Source organism: Saccopteryx leptura, chromosome 3 (genome assembly GCF_036850995.1).
Source record: "Saccopteryx leptura isolate mSacLep1 chromosome 3, mSacLep1_pri_phased_curated, whole genome shotgun sequence".
NCBI lineage: Eukaryota > Metazoa > Chordata > Mammalia > Chiroptera > Emballonuridae > Saccopteryx > Saccopteryx leptura.
This window is the reverse complement of record NC_089505.1, coordinates 253,930,197-253,945,224: the sequence shown is the minus strand read 5'-3', so window position 1 is coordinate 253,945,224 and position 15,028 is coordinate 253,930,197. Positions and strand designations below refer to the sequence as shown.

The following is a 15,028-nucleotide window of genomic DNA, read 5'->3' as shown; positions in this document are numbered from 1 at the left end:
TTACAGGCCTTTATTAAATTCAATACTTTTGGTTCTGTCTCATTTTGTTATAATACCAAACTCTTTTCCTTATATCTTTTAAAAACTTTTGCAAAAACACTTTTTTGCTGATGTTTAATCTTGATTTTAGTAATCCACCTTAACTAATTTTTGAAAAGTTGTGATAAAGAAATAGACTTCAAATTTCACTCAAAAAAAAAAAAAAAGTTGAGGGGAAGCCTACACAGATAAGGAGCAAGGAGTATGACTTCAAAGGTTCAGATTCAGACTCCTCTTAATTACAAACCATGTAAACCTTGGGCAAGTGACTAGACATGGCTGTGTCTGCTTTCTATGATAAAATGGAGACAGTAGTGCCTAACTCGGAGGGTTGTTTTGAGTTTCTAATGATATCAGTAATATTCAGGGTGGGGCAAAAGTAGGTCTACAGTTCTGAGTATGCAGAAGAGTTTATTCTTATATTGTTATTTATTAACGATTGCATTACTTACCATTTAAAGAACTATAAACCTACTTTTGCCCCACCCTGTACTGAGAATGACACTTTTAGAATAGTGCTTGATACATAGCAAACACTCAAGTGTGAGCTGTGAGGAATTATTTCATGCTGTGGTTTAACTTTTATATTGCTGGGTTTACAATCAAATGTCAATGTAAACCAATGTTCCCATCATATTATCTAACAGAATGTTTGGACATGATATTTTATGATTACTAGAAAAAATATTTTTCATTTTATTTACTCCATTTTTTGCTGACAATAATATCAAATACAAGCAGATTTCCTTAAGAGAAGCTGGATATTAAAATCTGGACTTATATAATAGGCTTAAGAATGTTTTGTTTTCTATAAATATTTGAATATTAAAATCTTTTTAAAAACCCAAAACACAACATGTGTTCTGCCATTGCAAGATAGGATTTGAAACAGCAAAATATTAATAAAACTGAAGACTTTATTTTTTGTGTGTGACAGAGACAGACAGAGAGAGGGACAGGGACAGACAGGAAGGGAGAGAGATGAGAAGCATCAACTCTTCATTGAGGCACCTTAGTTGTTCATTAATTGCTTTCTCATCTGAGCCATGACCAAGGGGCTACAGCAGAATGAGTGACCCCTTGCTCAAGCCAGTGACCTTGGGCTCAAACTGGTGAGCCTGGCTCAAACCAGATGAGCTCATGCTGAAGCTGACGACCTCGGGGTTTCGAACCTGGGTCCTCTGTGTCCCAGTCTGACGCTCTATCCCCTGTGCCACTGCCTGGTCAGGTAAAACTGTAGACTTTAAATAAATAAATGCAAGAGCTAAGGAAAAGGATGTATGTGAGTGAAAAGGGAGAAAAGCTATCAGAATATGTTGGCTAAAAAGTTACTGCAGTTGAAAGCAGAACTTCATTTCTGAGAGGGCAGCCAAAACAGAGAAAGAACCCTGAGAGGGGTCCCAACACTTTATTTCAATGAAAGAAAGTCTGCCATTAATCAAGAGGAATACTTTTGTTTGTATCTAACTTAGCATAGACTATATATGGAGAACATTGATCATAATATTTAAGAAGTTTGACAGCAGTTAATAAAAAAAAAGCAGACAGTTTAACTTTGCAATCATCTTATCTAAAAGGAGTCTCACTGTAATGTCCTGATTCTACAACCACTGCACCTTCCTCTCAAACCATTCTGCTCATAATCTTCTCCACTTCAATGAATGGCAATTCTACCCTTTCAGTTGGTCAGGCTGAGCTGAATCATCCTGGATTCTTCCTTAACAACCACATTGGATCTGCTAGCTAATATTCAGCTCTGCCTTTAAAACATACCCAGATTCTGGTCACTCTTCAAAGCAGCTACACTACCACCACTTTGCTACATGTGACCATCATTTTTCTCCAGGATTACTGCACTGGTCTCCAAACTGGTCTTCTTGCTCTCACTTTAGTCTATTTAAACCTTTTAACAATGTAAGTCAGAAAGTGTCACTTTGCTGTTCAAAATCCTATGGCCTCATCTCACTCAGAAGGTCCTCCAAGATCCAGTTTCATCCCCACGACCCATTTACCCTGTTGCTCTACATCCTACTTTTCTCCTTTTCACACCAAGAGCCACTCTGGCCTCTTAGCTAGTGCAGAAATACTCCAAGCATGCTTCTACTTTAGGACCCTGACAACTATGGTTTCCTCTGCCTAAATGCTTTGCTCCTGAGTAGCCACACCCTTCAGTTCCTTCAGATCTTTATGCAAGCATCACCTTTCCAGTGGGGCTTTCCCTTGCTCTGTTTAATATTGCAAACATTCTACATTGTCCCCACACACTTTGAACGTCCCTTTTGTGCTTTATTTGTCCCTTCAAAGCAGCTCACGTATCATGCTTTAGCTCAGGGGTCTCAAACTCAACTCAGCATGTGGACCGCAGAGCAAGATCACAGCCGTTCGGCGGGCAGGCCGCACTAGGTCTACAAAAGGCAACTGTTACGCAACACTTTTCTCACTGCAGTGGAAAACAAAAAAACATCAGTACAAGCACAATCGTACATGCAGTTTACTCAGTGTCACAAAATGACCAGAAACTGTAGTTCGCATCACAACTGCTGTTAACTAAGCTAATATCTAGCTAGGATGCTAGAGAAATGAAAAATACAAGTAGGCCCCTAGGCTTACTTAATTTTATCCAAAATATTTTGAACTTCGTGGATTAGTCTGCGGGCCGCACAAAATTGTTCGGCGGGCCGCATGTGGCCCGCGGGCCGTGAGTTTGAGACCCCTGCTTTAGCTTTTATTTTTCTTATTCGTTTCTATTTTTCCCACTAAAATACAAACCTTAAGATGAGAGGTAATTTTGTTTTTCCTGCTATATCACTCAATATTTAGAACAGGGCTTGCTACATTGTAGATATTCAAATACCTGTTGTATCAATGTGTGGATAAAATTTGAGGGCATGGTCTTAACATATACAGTGTGTCTGTAAAGTCATGGCGCACTTTTGACCAGTCACAGGAAAGCAACCAAAGACAACAGAAATGTGAAATCTGCACCAAATAAAAGGAAAACCCTCCCAGTTTCTGTAGGATGGTGTGGCAGCATGTGCGCATGCGCAGATGATGATGTAACACCGTGTATACAGTGGAGCAGCCCCTGGCCATGCCAGTCGAGATGTGGACAGTACAGAGGAAAGTTCAGTATGTTCTATGGCTCGCTAAATTTGAATCTGTGACCAAAGTGCAACGTGAATATCGGCGCGTTTATAATGAAGCGCCACCACATAGGAATAACATTACTCAGTGGGATAAGCAGTTGAAGGAAACCGCAGTTTGGTGGAGAAACCCTGTTCTGGTAGGCCGTCAGTCAGTGACGAGTCTGTAGAGGCTATACAGGATAGCTACCTAAGGAACCCTAAAAAATCTGTGCGTGAGCCCACATCGAACTGCACTGAATAGGTATGAAACTGGGAGAGTTTTTCTTTTATTTGGTGCAGATTTCACATTTCTATCGTCTTTTGTTGCTTTCCTGTGACCAGTCAAAAGTGCACCATGACTTTATGGACACACTGTACTTATATAAGAGTAATTCCAAAAGTGGGAGTGGGGAATATAAGAATGCAGTTCTGTTACATAGTACTTCAGTGATCCAATTTGCAAAAGGGTTAATACTCCGAACAAAACCACAAAAGAATGGATCCCAATCTTTTAGCCAGTGGTCTCTAAAATAAGGTAGCACAAGATAATCTCTTGGGATGAGGGACCAAAGTGTTAGAATTTGATTTATCTTATAAACTTTGCATCTCACATGGTTCCTGAGGTATCCTGAGGGAAGAGTGGAGTGGAAATATTCATGTTAGATGTAATTATGTATTTATATTATTATGCATTTTTATTATACATTATAATATTATGTATTATTATTTATTCTTATCCTGTTTAACATGTATTAGAATTTTATATGATGGAAATAAGCAATTTCATCTTCAAGAAGATAACCTGGTAAACAACTCCTCCTTTTGGATATTTACTGTGTCTTGCTTCACGACCCTAACATTTTAGATGAAGGAAAATTTAATCCCCTGTACAAATTAAGGAACATTTAGATATTTATAAAAGAGTTAAGCCATAAAGAATATTTTTCTTGAGAGTGCATTTAGGAGACCTGAATACGACTTTTTCTCCTTGGCCAGAATACTGACATTTCTCTAATAACTGAGTAAGTACAAGTATTCCATTTGACATTGGCAAAATGACAGAAAAAATATTCAAAATGCTTGAACAGAAAAATACCTGACCACTGATTTAATTACCTGAGTTTTCAAAACATGAGCTTGATAGCAAATGAATCAGGTTTTTCCCAGTTGGCTGGAAGAATTTAGGCACTTTGGGAAGAACATGAACCTTTTATAGTCACCAAGGTAGTATTTAAACATTCTGGTATGCAACCTTCAAAGAGCAAACTCTCTAGCAGGACTTTACTTAGAAAAGGACCTCAATTAATCAACCAATAATAAGCAAGAGATGCCTTTCCAAGAGAATCAGAGATTTAGAATTATATCTTAAATGTAAACTCATCAATTTCAAGTGAATATTTCTGAAGTGTAGAGATTTGTTCACAAGTTATCACTCTGATTTTCCATTCCCATTATGCAAAAAGGAACGCACAGAGACAAAATTCAAACATCTATTTTGAAAAGTATTTACTTAGTTTGAATAAATTAATTGCAAATAAAAATTCGCTACAATATATAGACTGAATAGAAATGACTAGAACAAATACAACACAGGACTTGTTTTCCTTGCATTAGTCACAAAGCATGTGACAATCTAGAAAACTTCAAAATCAGTTAGTTATATGTAGTTCTTTGAAAAGGGGGTAACAGCAGTTACTGATACATCACAACTAGTAAATTTATAATACAAATTTCCTGACATGCATTTCCTGAGTGAACCCAAATGATCATTTTTAAAAAGGAAATTTTGACAAGTTGAAGTAAAATAAAATAGTTCATGGCTTCTAAGCAACAGGTTTTGTTTTTGTTTTTAAACCAAAAGAAAATTCAGAACAGTGTTGTAATAGGATAAATTAAAGCTATGCTACAACATACAAAATTTTGCTAGAGTCAATTAAGTATCATACAACTTTTCAAACTAAAGGAAAACAAATCAAAACATCAAAATAATGATCTGTCTAATCTAAAGTGTATTGATTTCTACAAGTGCCACCGAAGGTTTGATGTAGTGCAATTGTCTATACTTTCCTTGTGGTGCATGAAAAAAAGGCAGGGGGGGGACGGGAGGCAGGAGAATAAACTTTTTCCTGCTTCTGAGAGCAGAAGAATTTATTGGAATCAGAGAATAAACAGACCATGCAAGGATGTCCCTCCACTCTGCTGTCAATGGTGCTCATCTGCCAACCAAACATTTCCTTGAGTCACACTGGCAACATTCCTTAGGATTCAAACCCAAAGTTAAGGCTGGTCTGTTAGATTAAAAAAAGGGGCACAGTATTATCACCCAACCCTTTGTATCTCTCTAGATTCCTTAATGTCTGGATAAGGCTAAACTCAGAATAATTATTTCTTTTTCTAAAATCAAATCAAGTCACTCTCCTTTCTTGTTAATTTATGCTTTTTCTTATGAAAATGATTTTTTTCCCTAGAAACAGTGAACAGATGAACCAGTTTATATCTAAAAAATAAACTTGCCAAATGTTGCTGATACTAAAAACAGATTAGTTATCACGGGAGAAAAATAGATAATCTAGATTAAATTGCATATTCAAAGGAGCGTATAAAATGTTTCTTAGCATTAAGTTTTTGTTATAGTACTACACTTGAGAGAAACATTAAGGAAAAAAACCTCTCCTGATTATCTTTAATGTGGTTAAAAACAAACACTTCTTATACAATGCTAATTTATATGAATTTGGTTTTACAAAGTGTTCTACTTTACCAAATTCCATATTTAGATGAGGGTGGGAAAAGAGGCTCTTTTGTCCTTCTTCCTAACTTCGCAAAGCCTTGAGCTATGCTTGCTAACCTACCATTCACACCAAGAGTGTGACACCATCATTACCACGCTACTCTATCAAAAACATTCTAGGATATTTTCTATAATAAAGATAAATAGAAAAAAAGTTAATATACATGTTGCTGTATTTTACAATGTCTGCAACAAATTGTAAACTAACATAGTTTGAACCAACAGTACCCTCAGTTATACAAAACAATTTTTCAACACTGAGGATGGGTGATTCAAAAACATTAAAACGAAGGCATCAAATTAGACTGTCTTTTCTCCTCAAAATAGATTTTAAAAACACAGAATTCAGAAGTCTAGTACTTTTAGAAATTCCTTTGCTTCAATTTCCCAGATTTTTGCCCAAAAATTGCAACTATTTATTATAAATGTTTAAAAAATTCTTCATCTTAATGCAAATGACCAGATCAGAAAAACTGTGACGTGGACAACAGGTTGAAGAACCCAACTCACTTAGCTTATAAATTTATAATGCAGTCCTGGAGGACAACTGTGTTAGTCTAGAGGTCCTTGGAAAATAAGTCTGATGTAGCCTTGTTCACCAGCCAACTGATGTGCACAAAAGGGACAGGCTGCATGGAAAGTATGAGTACCATGAGGAAGTGGGATCTGGGACCAATAGGCAGTTGTCTTTTCTGAACACACATGCCCACATGGGCTAAACGCATGGGTTGGAGGGCCGGCGTCCACATAAAATCCAGCTTCACATCCAAGCCACAGAGGGACATAGGGACCAACAGACCTACACATAGGACATTCACGATCTTTTCCATCACGTTCTTCTTTGTTTCCCCAGTTATGATAGCCATGCACGTGGCCGCAGTTTAGATATACCCATGGTTGCTTCTCATCAACAACATCTTTCCTCTTCATACTAGGAAATGCTAGTGTGTTGAACCCCACAGGGCACTGAGGTCTCGCCGCATTGATTTCCTGTCTTAAAGCTTCTAAATGCTTCACCGTAGGAGTGTGGGAAAGGCCTTCTGCAGTACGCCACAGCAATGTTGCACCACAGAGGTCAATTAATGAGCCATCTTGTAACTGATTGGTTTCAATTTCCACCTAGAGGAAACAAGAATCAAAAAACACATTCATCACTGTGTTTGGGATTTTTACATTTAGAGTGTTGGTCTTACATGCTCCTTACTCAGAACTGACATTTCCTGCAATTGTTACTAAATACTTAAAAAACATGAAAGGCAGTCATGAAAAATATAACTTTGAAAGATTAAGGATAAAATATTGAGCAGTACCATATTTCTTTTTGGTTTTATAGTAAATATAATTTATGATTAAAATAAAAGGGGCAGGCTGCATAAAAGGTATGAATACCACGAGGAAGTGGTATCTGGGACCAATAGATATGTACCATGTCTTTCCTGAACACACATGGTACATATGGGCTTACTTTCCAAGGCTCATCAGTAGGTCTCCTATTTCCAATAAATATCAAGGGCAAAGATAATACATATATAAGCAGAAAATACACCGTGTTGTTTAATTTAGGAAAGCTTAGGTTTTAAAATATATTAATAATAGGAAAATAAGTTTTTAGAGTATCCTAATTGAAACATTAAAATACTATCTTAAATATAGTATTTAGTAGCTAGTGTTTGATAATCAGACTTAGTACTGTGTCAACAAGAGATTTAAGAGTTTCTGGGAATATGTAATGTATTCAGTCCAGCTCACCGTATGTGTTTACTGTAGCTAAAATAAGAAGCCGCACCTCAATACTTACCATTTTTCCTCTCTGCTGAGCTGATCTGGTTTCACGTAGGCTGAATACATTTCCACACACTGATATTTCTCTCCATATTCCAGGCTTGGAGTCTTCCGTGAACCCATTACGTGGATGCATAACAAGGACGCCATTGGTAGTTAAGCCATCCATCTGCCCATCTGATGTCTTCCATTTGGCAGCCTTCTCCTAGTAGAAGAAAAGTGAGCTTCCATTTATTTTTAATTTGGAAATAGGAGCGATTATAAAATAATGCATCATTTAGGCAAAACGCTTTTTACCCCAAGAAAGATGTTCTTTGATGAGTCAAATCCTGCAGCATAAATCCGTGCTGTAAATGGCGGATTCCGTTCACATATGATTCTACAGGCAAATCTTGATATAGTGCTTTGCACTGACTGTGTATCAGAATTACTTTGACTTCCAGGAACTGTGTCAGTTACTACAAAATCAATGGGACTTTCGGTCGACCGACCAATCTAAGGGGAAAAGAAATGTCTATAAACCCATTCAAAGGAACACAGTGAAAAATTCATTCAAGGAAGGCACAATAAGGTGAAATCATTAAGCCTCTGAAATTTCTAAAGCTCAAACTGATCATACTTAACTCCGGTGGCATCTATACCCTTGAAAACTAATCTGTCAGACTTGCTCTGATATAATAATCACTTAGAGCACAGAATTAAGTGGGAACTTATGGCCCAGAATATATGAAACCCTCAGGGAATAGAGTTTAGGATGGTTGCGATTTCTAGATGGCTGTGGATTTAAATTTTAACCCCTTTAGATGGAAATGTCTACCATTTATTACTCTTCTTCTTTAAGAGAATATAGTTAACATAAAAATAAATTTTTTATGATGACCAGGATATTACACTATGAATACCATTTATATTCAGCTGAAATACAGTGGTGTCTTTAGGTGCTATAAAGGCGTACAAGAACACCTATCCTTATGTTAAGGGCTTACACAGTCTTGCTTTGAGTTCTTATGCACTTCATAGATTTTCTTTGTCTTTTCTGTCAGGTTGTCAGCTATTATTTCTTGCTGTAGGGCATACTTGCTCTAGCAGCATACTGTCTCTCCTCTAACCAGCTACTCTTACTCTGCTATGGGCTGAGAAACCAAATAACCAAACTGCAAAAAATAGTACTTCAAAAGGTTACTGGTAAGAGCCTAAGGGGTTTTCCAGGGACCAGAGAAAAGAAATTTCAGTGCTTGGCCTATCTGGCATTTATTTTATATGCCTAGATATCATTCTAATTTTTTTCCTGGTTCTTGGCCATATTTCAGAGACAAGGTTCCCAGGTAAGAGTTCTGGTTGGTAAAGTATCAGAGAATTTAAAAGACTTCAGAGTACTAGCTAGGAAATAAATTAATTTCATTTTGTAAGATGAGAGTTTAAAAGAAGAAAAGGAAATCAGTGGAATGGATGACAGAATTGATGTGTGTGACAGGGTTTTAAAGTAAACACTTAAAAATGATCAGTTCACTAATGTTATTTGTCACAAAGTAATATCATGAAATTGAACATGGGTACTGAAAAAAAATACTGACCCTCTACACAGGTGATGACTTTTAAAAGTCATTCTTTGCATAGTTGAGCCTCAGGAATTCCTCATATTAGCATACTTTTGGATAAAATTCTTTAGTGTTTCTGTCCTATTATCAAGTATAAAGTCTTTATTTAGTTTGGAGAGTTTTAAGGAGAAATTAATTGGTTAACTAATGTTATGACTAAAGGTCCCCTCTTTCCTTATTTTAAACATAATGATATCCAAAGAAAATGGTCTCAGACCTCTGAAAGAACTGGACTGAGAATTGATATTCAGAATCAAGATATTCCAAAGCAGCATTTATTTGGGAAGAGAGAGTGTACCAGGAGAACTGATATTTGATCTGGGCCCTGGAGGAGGAGATTTGGGATATCAAAACAATATTGATAATGACAGGTAAAAGAAGGAAGAAATCTAAGTATCTATAAAAAGAAACCTACATGGTTGTGCTCCAATGGCAAAACACAATTTTGTTAAGACAAACTTTAGTAACTCCTCCTCTAATTGCTTTTAGCTTTAAAAATACAGATCTTATCATGTCATTCTTTCCCATCCCCATTAAAAAAACTACCAGTCTCTTATTTCTGATAATAATTAAAAACTGACTTCACAATTTGCCTCCCATCTAACAATTCAGCCTAATTTCCTGTTATTTCTGTTCACACAAAAGTATTTTCTAGGTACAAGGAGCTTATTCATTCATCTTCTACCACACTGTGTACTTCTTTGTCATCTCTTTTGTCAGAATGCCTTTCCACTGGTTGGATTGGCAAAATGCTATACAACTTGATAAAAAAAAAAAAAAAGGTTCAGATAAAAAGGCACTGCCATAAAGTCTTTTCTTCATCCTTCTTCCATCCAATTAGAAGACTGATCTTCACACACTTAGACTGCCAGCATAGCACCTACGTATGTAATCAACTTGTAATGTCTCCTTTATTTACTTCACAGTGTCAGGTAATGCACGGAGTTGGAATTTGAATATCTGATGTCTTAAACAATAAATTTTCTTGTTCAATTGAGAAGGTAAGCAATCCTTGACTGCTTACTGAATCAGTTCCTCAAAGACTAGCTAATTTATTGGGGTAGTTTCTGACATATTTCAGGGTTGTTTTTTTTTTTACAGAGACAGAGAGTCAGAGAAAGGGATAGACAGGGACAGACAGACAGGAACGGAGAGATGAGAAGCACCAATCATTAGTTTTTCATTGCGCATTGCGACACCTTAGTTGTTCATTGATTGCTTTCTCATATGTGCCTTGACAGTGGGCCTTCAGCAGACCGAGTAACCCCTTGCTCGAGCCAGCGACCTTGGGTCCAAGCTGGTGAGCTTTTGCTCAAACCAGATGAGCCTGCGCTCAAGCTGGCAACCTCTGGGTCTCAAACCCGGGTCCTCCGCATCCCAGTCCAAGGCTCTATCCACTGCGCCACCGCCTGGTCAGGCTTTCAGGTTTTTGATGTAGAAATGTTTGTATCTTCCACAGGTACAATGCATACAGAAAAGATATGATCAATTTACTTTTTTTTTTGTATTATTTTTTTTTGTATTTTTCTGAAGTTGGAAACGGGGATGCAGTCAGACAGACTCCCGCATGTGCTCGACCGGGATCCACCCGGCATGCCCACCAGGGGGCAATGCTCCATCCATCTGGGCTGTTGCTCTGTTGTAACCAGAGCCATTCCAGCACCTGAGGCAGAGGCCATAGAGCTATCCTCAGCGCCCAGGCCAACTTTGCTCCAATGGAGCCTTGGCTGCGGAAGGGAAGAGAAAGAGAGGAAGGAGAGGGGTGGGGTGGAGAAGCAGATGGGCACTTCTCCTGTGTGCCCTGGCTGGGAATTGAACCCAGGACTCCTGCACACCAGGCCGACGCTCTTCCACTGAGTCAACCGGCCAGGGCTGTATTTTTCTTAAGTGAGAAGCAGGGAGGCAGAGAGACAGACCCTCACACACACCCGACCAGGATCCACCCGGCATGCCCACTAGGGGCAATGCTCAGCCCACCTGGGGCCACTGCAACCACAGCCATTTTAGTGCCAGAGGTGAGGGCATGGTGCCATCCTCAGCACCCAGGCCAACTTGCTGCAATGAAGCCATGGCTACAGGAGAAGAAGAGAGAGACAGAGAGAAGAGGGGGGGAAGGGTGGAGAAACAGATGGTTGCTTCTCCTGTGTGCCCTGACCAGGAATTGAACCGGGGACATCCACATGCCAGGCCGATGTTCTACCATGGAGCCAACCGGCCAGGGCCTAAGATAGGAACAATTTACTATTACTGGGGGAAATGTTTTATCTCTTTATGAAAAAGACAAAACCAAAACTGGTGCAATTTATTTCAGGACCTTCATAAGACAGTGACACTGTTCTATAATTCAGGATGCCTGGTTTAATCACAATTTTGCCCCCAACTGACTTTGCAATCTTTGACTCATAAGGTATCAGTAACTATTGACAAAAGATAGGGGATAAACAAATACAAAGTAATTTCTTAAATTAAAATTCTAGTCTATGAGCAAATATCTAGGTAGCATTGTGATTTTTAACCCTTTGAGTAGTACCAACGTTCATTTATGTTCTCGTGCCTCCTGACCATCCAGAGTACAATCATACAAAACTTTTTATTTTAAAAATGCGTAAGGCAACATTAAAAAAAGGCAAATGTATGTTCTTGTTTCCATAAATTGGTTAACAAACAAACATGATTTTAGGTTAATAGAACTGTAACTGAAAACAACAACAACAAAAAAAACAAAAAACTGTAACTGAAACTACTTTTATTTTTTGAAAAAAAAAAAAACCCTCACTCCCAGGGGTCAGCAAGCATGAAAAAAAACTCACTACTCAAAGGGTTAAAAAGCTAATTAAGCATATTCGCCTTAACTGGTTGTCAGTATAATAAAATGTGGAAAATTATCTTAATGCTGTGTTAAGTTCTTGTTAAGGCCCAAACTTTCATCTTCATTAAGGCTGTTATTTATTTTTAATCTTTTGGTAAAAACAACATCTATATTCTAATACTTTAGATACTAGTCTAAAAAATTCAGGATTCCATTAAAGAGGCTAGGGGGGAGTGAGTTACTTCAAAGAATTATTTTGCTACTGGTTATTATTAAAGGTATCTCCAGGCCTTTTCACATTCATTTAACCTTGTTAAGTAAAGAAAAAGTTAAAAAGTCACCGGGATATTAACTGTAAAAGCAACATTATTAGGTACTTAAGTTTTTGTCCAGAAAATCCCAGGTCTTTATAAAACCCAATATTAAGGGAGAACATATGAATTTTGTTTATATCTTTGTTTGGCTGTTCTATTAAGTTTATAGAAACATTCTTTTATACCATTGATTGGTATAAAATCATGATATTGAGGAGAAAAGAAACTTTTATCAACCAAATATGTGCTGAGAAACAAGTCTGACTTGACATATACAATATGTTAGAAACAGAACTGCCTGTACTTTTTGTTGTCTACGGAGGAAGGTAGGGAAGTAGTAGCAAAAAAAATCATAAACATGTACAGAATATTTCTTGGTTCTTTTTTTGGGATAATAATAGCTAATAGAGCTACTATTTTATCTATATTATTAACAGCTAAGTGTTTACCATCTTTACCTGGCATACCTCTGAGCACTTTACATGTACTAAATAAACCATTTAAGCCTCCTAATAGTCATATGAGGGAAGGTCTGTTAACCATACTTCACAGGAGGAAACCGAGGCATTCACGGGCTATGTTAAGTAATGCTTACCAGGAAATCTGATTTCAGAGACCACCTCTTAACTATGCTACAGTAACGTCTATGTATGGGGTTTAAAAAACAATATATAATTTAATGAAATATGTGAAAATATCCTTAATCTGAACAGAGCAAAAGTCACTAACAACAGGTTTTAACTTTTTTTTTTAAATGAAAAAAGAATTTACATATAATACCTGAAACATATCAGTGTTGCAGTCATGCGTATATTCAACCACCACTGTCTGGGCCCGAGATAAGGTATACGATATGCTGTGCTGGTCCTTGTTGCTTATTGCCTAAGAAAAAAAACATTAATAGCAAAAACTAGCTGGCAGGTCAATTAAATTGGATTTTTTAAAAAAGGTATATCTTTCCCCCTGAAATTAAGTTTAGAGATTAATAACTCTGTTAAATGCTTTTCTGATTGATTGATTTTTAGAGAGATAGACAGAAAAACATCGACTTGTTGTTCCACTTATTTATGCATTCGTTCTTTGATTCTTGTGTATGCCTTGACCAGGGATCGAACCCACAACCTTGGTGTATAGGAAGGATGTTCTAACCAACTGTCAAGGGGCCAGGGCCGAGATGAGTAACTCTTGCATAACCTTAGCTGTGAGAGTAGTTTCTCAGGTTGAGTGGGGTGCAGAAGAATACTTTGAAGTAGTTATAGAGTAAGAACATAATTTCATTGTACAAAAACAATAAAATTTGGGTCTTTCTTATGTTTTAAATTATAAGGTAATCAAAACCAAATCCCAAGTAGAATCTGAAAACAGTACTCAGTTTTGCTCTGATAAGAAGAGAATACAAATTCTTATAAGAGGAATTTTATTTCTAAAGTAACTCAAAAAGTTATAAAGTTAACCAATAAGCAGAGTTAACTGGTTTTAACCATTCTGTGACTGCAGATGACAGATATTTGTCATAGGCTGGGCCAGACACAGAAAAATTCATAGAACGATTAAACATTGTCAGAGGAAATGGATATAATGCTTACGACTGTACTTCTGACTTATCCCAAACTAAAAACATTGCTAAATTGAACTTTTCAGTTTTGTTTTCAGGTATGTTCTATGTATATGTGTTGAAGATAACATCAGAGGGGGAAAACCCAAACAAAGGAAGTAGAAACAGGCTGCGTAAAAGGAAAACAGATACAAGATACAAGACACAAAGAATGGTTATATGCAGAGAAGCTAAATGAAAAAAATGTTTCTCAATTAGAGTTTTGGCATTTTACATTTTTACTTGGTTTCAACTTATAGCTAATCTGTAATAAATAAAGCCTTAAAATAATATGTAGCTTTAAGATGAAAAAGGATTATGAAATTTTCATATACTATATAAAGAGAACAAATACCTGGGTACTCATTACCCAGCTTTATTACAGTTTACTAATGCAATTTTTGCTTGTTGTCTTTTAAAAGAAATTAAACTTTACTGATACAAACAAGGCTGTTTGCATGTCCCTCCCTACTCCCCTTTCTTCATAGAGGCATCTGACCTCAAGAACGCAGCATAGATCATTCCCATGCATGTTGTTCTTTTTTATTACACTTCATGTTTTATAAATATTGTATAATTGTTTCACAGGTTTTAAAACCTACAGTTACTTTAATTCAGCATTAAGTATCTGACTTTTCAATCAAATAACTGCTTAGTATTTTGGAAGTTAATTCTTAATTGCTAAAGAGATTTAAAAACAGAGGTTTTGTGTACTTTGAAATTGTAATCCTGTTTTTTATTTATTTATTTAATTTTTGCTATTAAACCTACTTAGATTGAGAACAAGAACTACATCAAGTTAAGTTCTCACTGGACTGGAAGGCAGGGTTTAACCCTTCATCCTAGATGACTGCCAGACTAAACAGTTTTCTTCATGACCTCATTCCACATTTCTCCAAAACTGAAAGGGGAAAGTCAATCTTTGATCCCTAAAAATTCTTGTTGTCTAGTAAAGATGAAAAGGAGCTAACAATAA

The 15,028-nt window shown here is 36.9% G+C and overlaps 1 protein-coding gene across 2 annotated transcripts in view; it reads right to left on the bottom strand.

Moving 5' to 3' along the window:
• Positions 1-4,948: 4,948 nt before the first annotated feature.
• PELI1 (pellino E3 ubiquitin protein ligase 1) overlaps positions 4,949-15,028 on the bottom strand; it is a 66,028-nt gene continuing 55,948 nt past the window's right edge. For both annotated transcript variants that reach the window (XM_066378152.1, XM_066378153.1), the window contains exons 4-7: positions 13,239-13,340; positions 8,035-8,232; positions 7,754-7,942; positions 4,949-7,074 (exon numbers count right to left, since the gene is read on the bottom strand). In XM_066378152.1, coding sequence (XP_066234249.1) covers positions 6,508-7,074; positions 7,754-7,942; positions 8,035-8,232; positions 13,239-13,340 — 1,056 coding nt within the window. In that variant the 3' untranslated portion in view covers positions 4,949-6,507. The remainder of the gene's footprint in view (positions 7,075-7,753; positions 7,943-8,034; positions 8,233-13,238; positions 13,341-15,028) is intronic.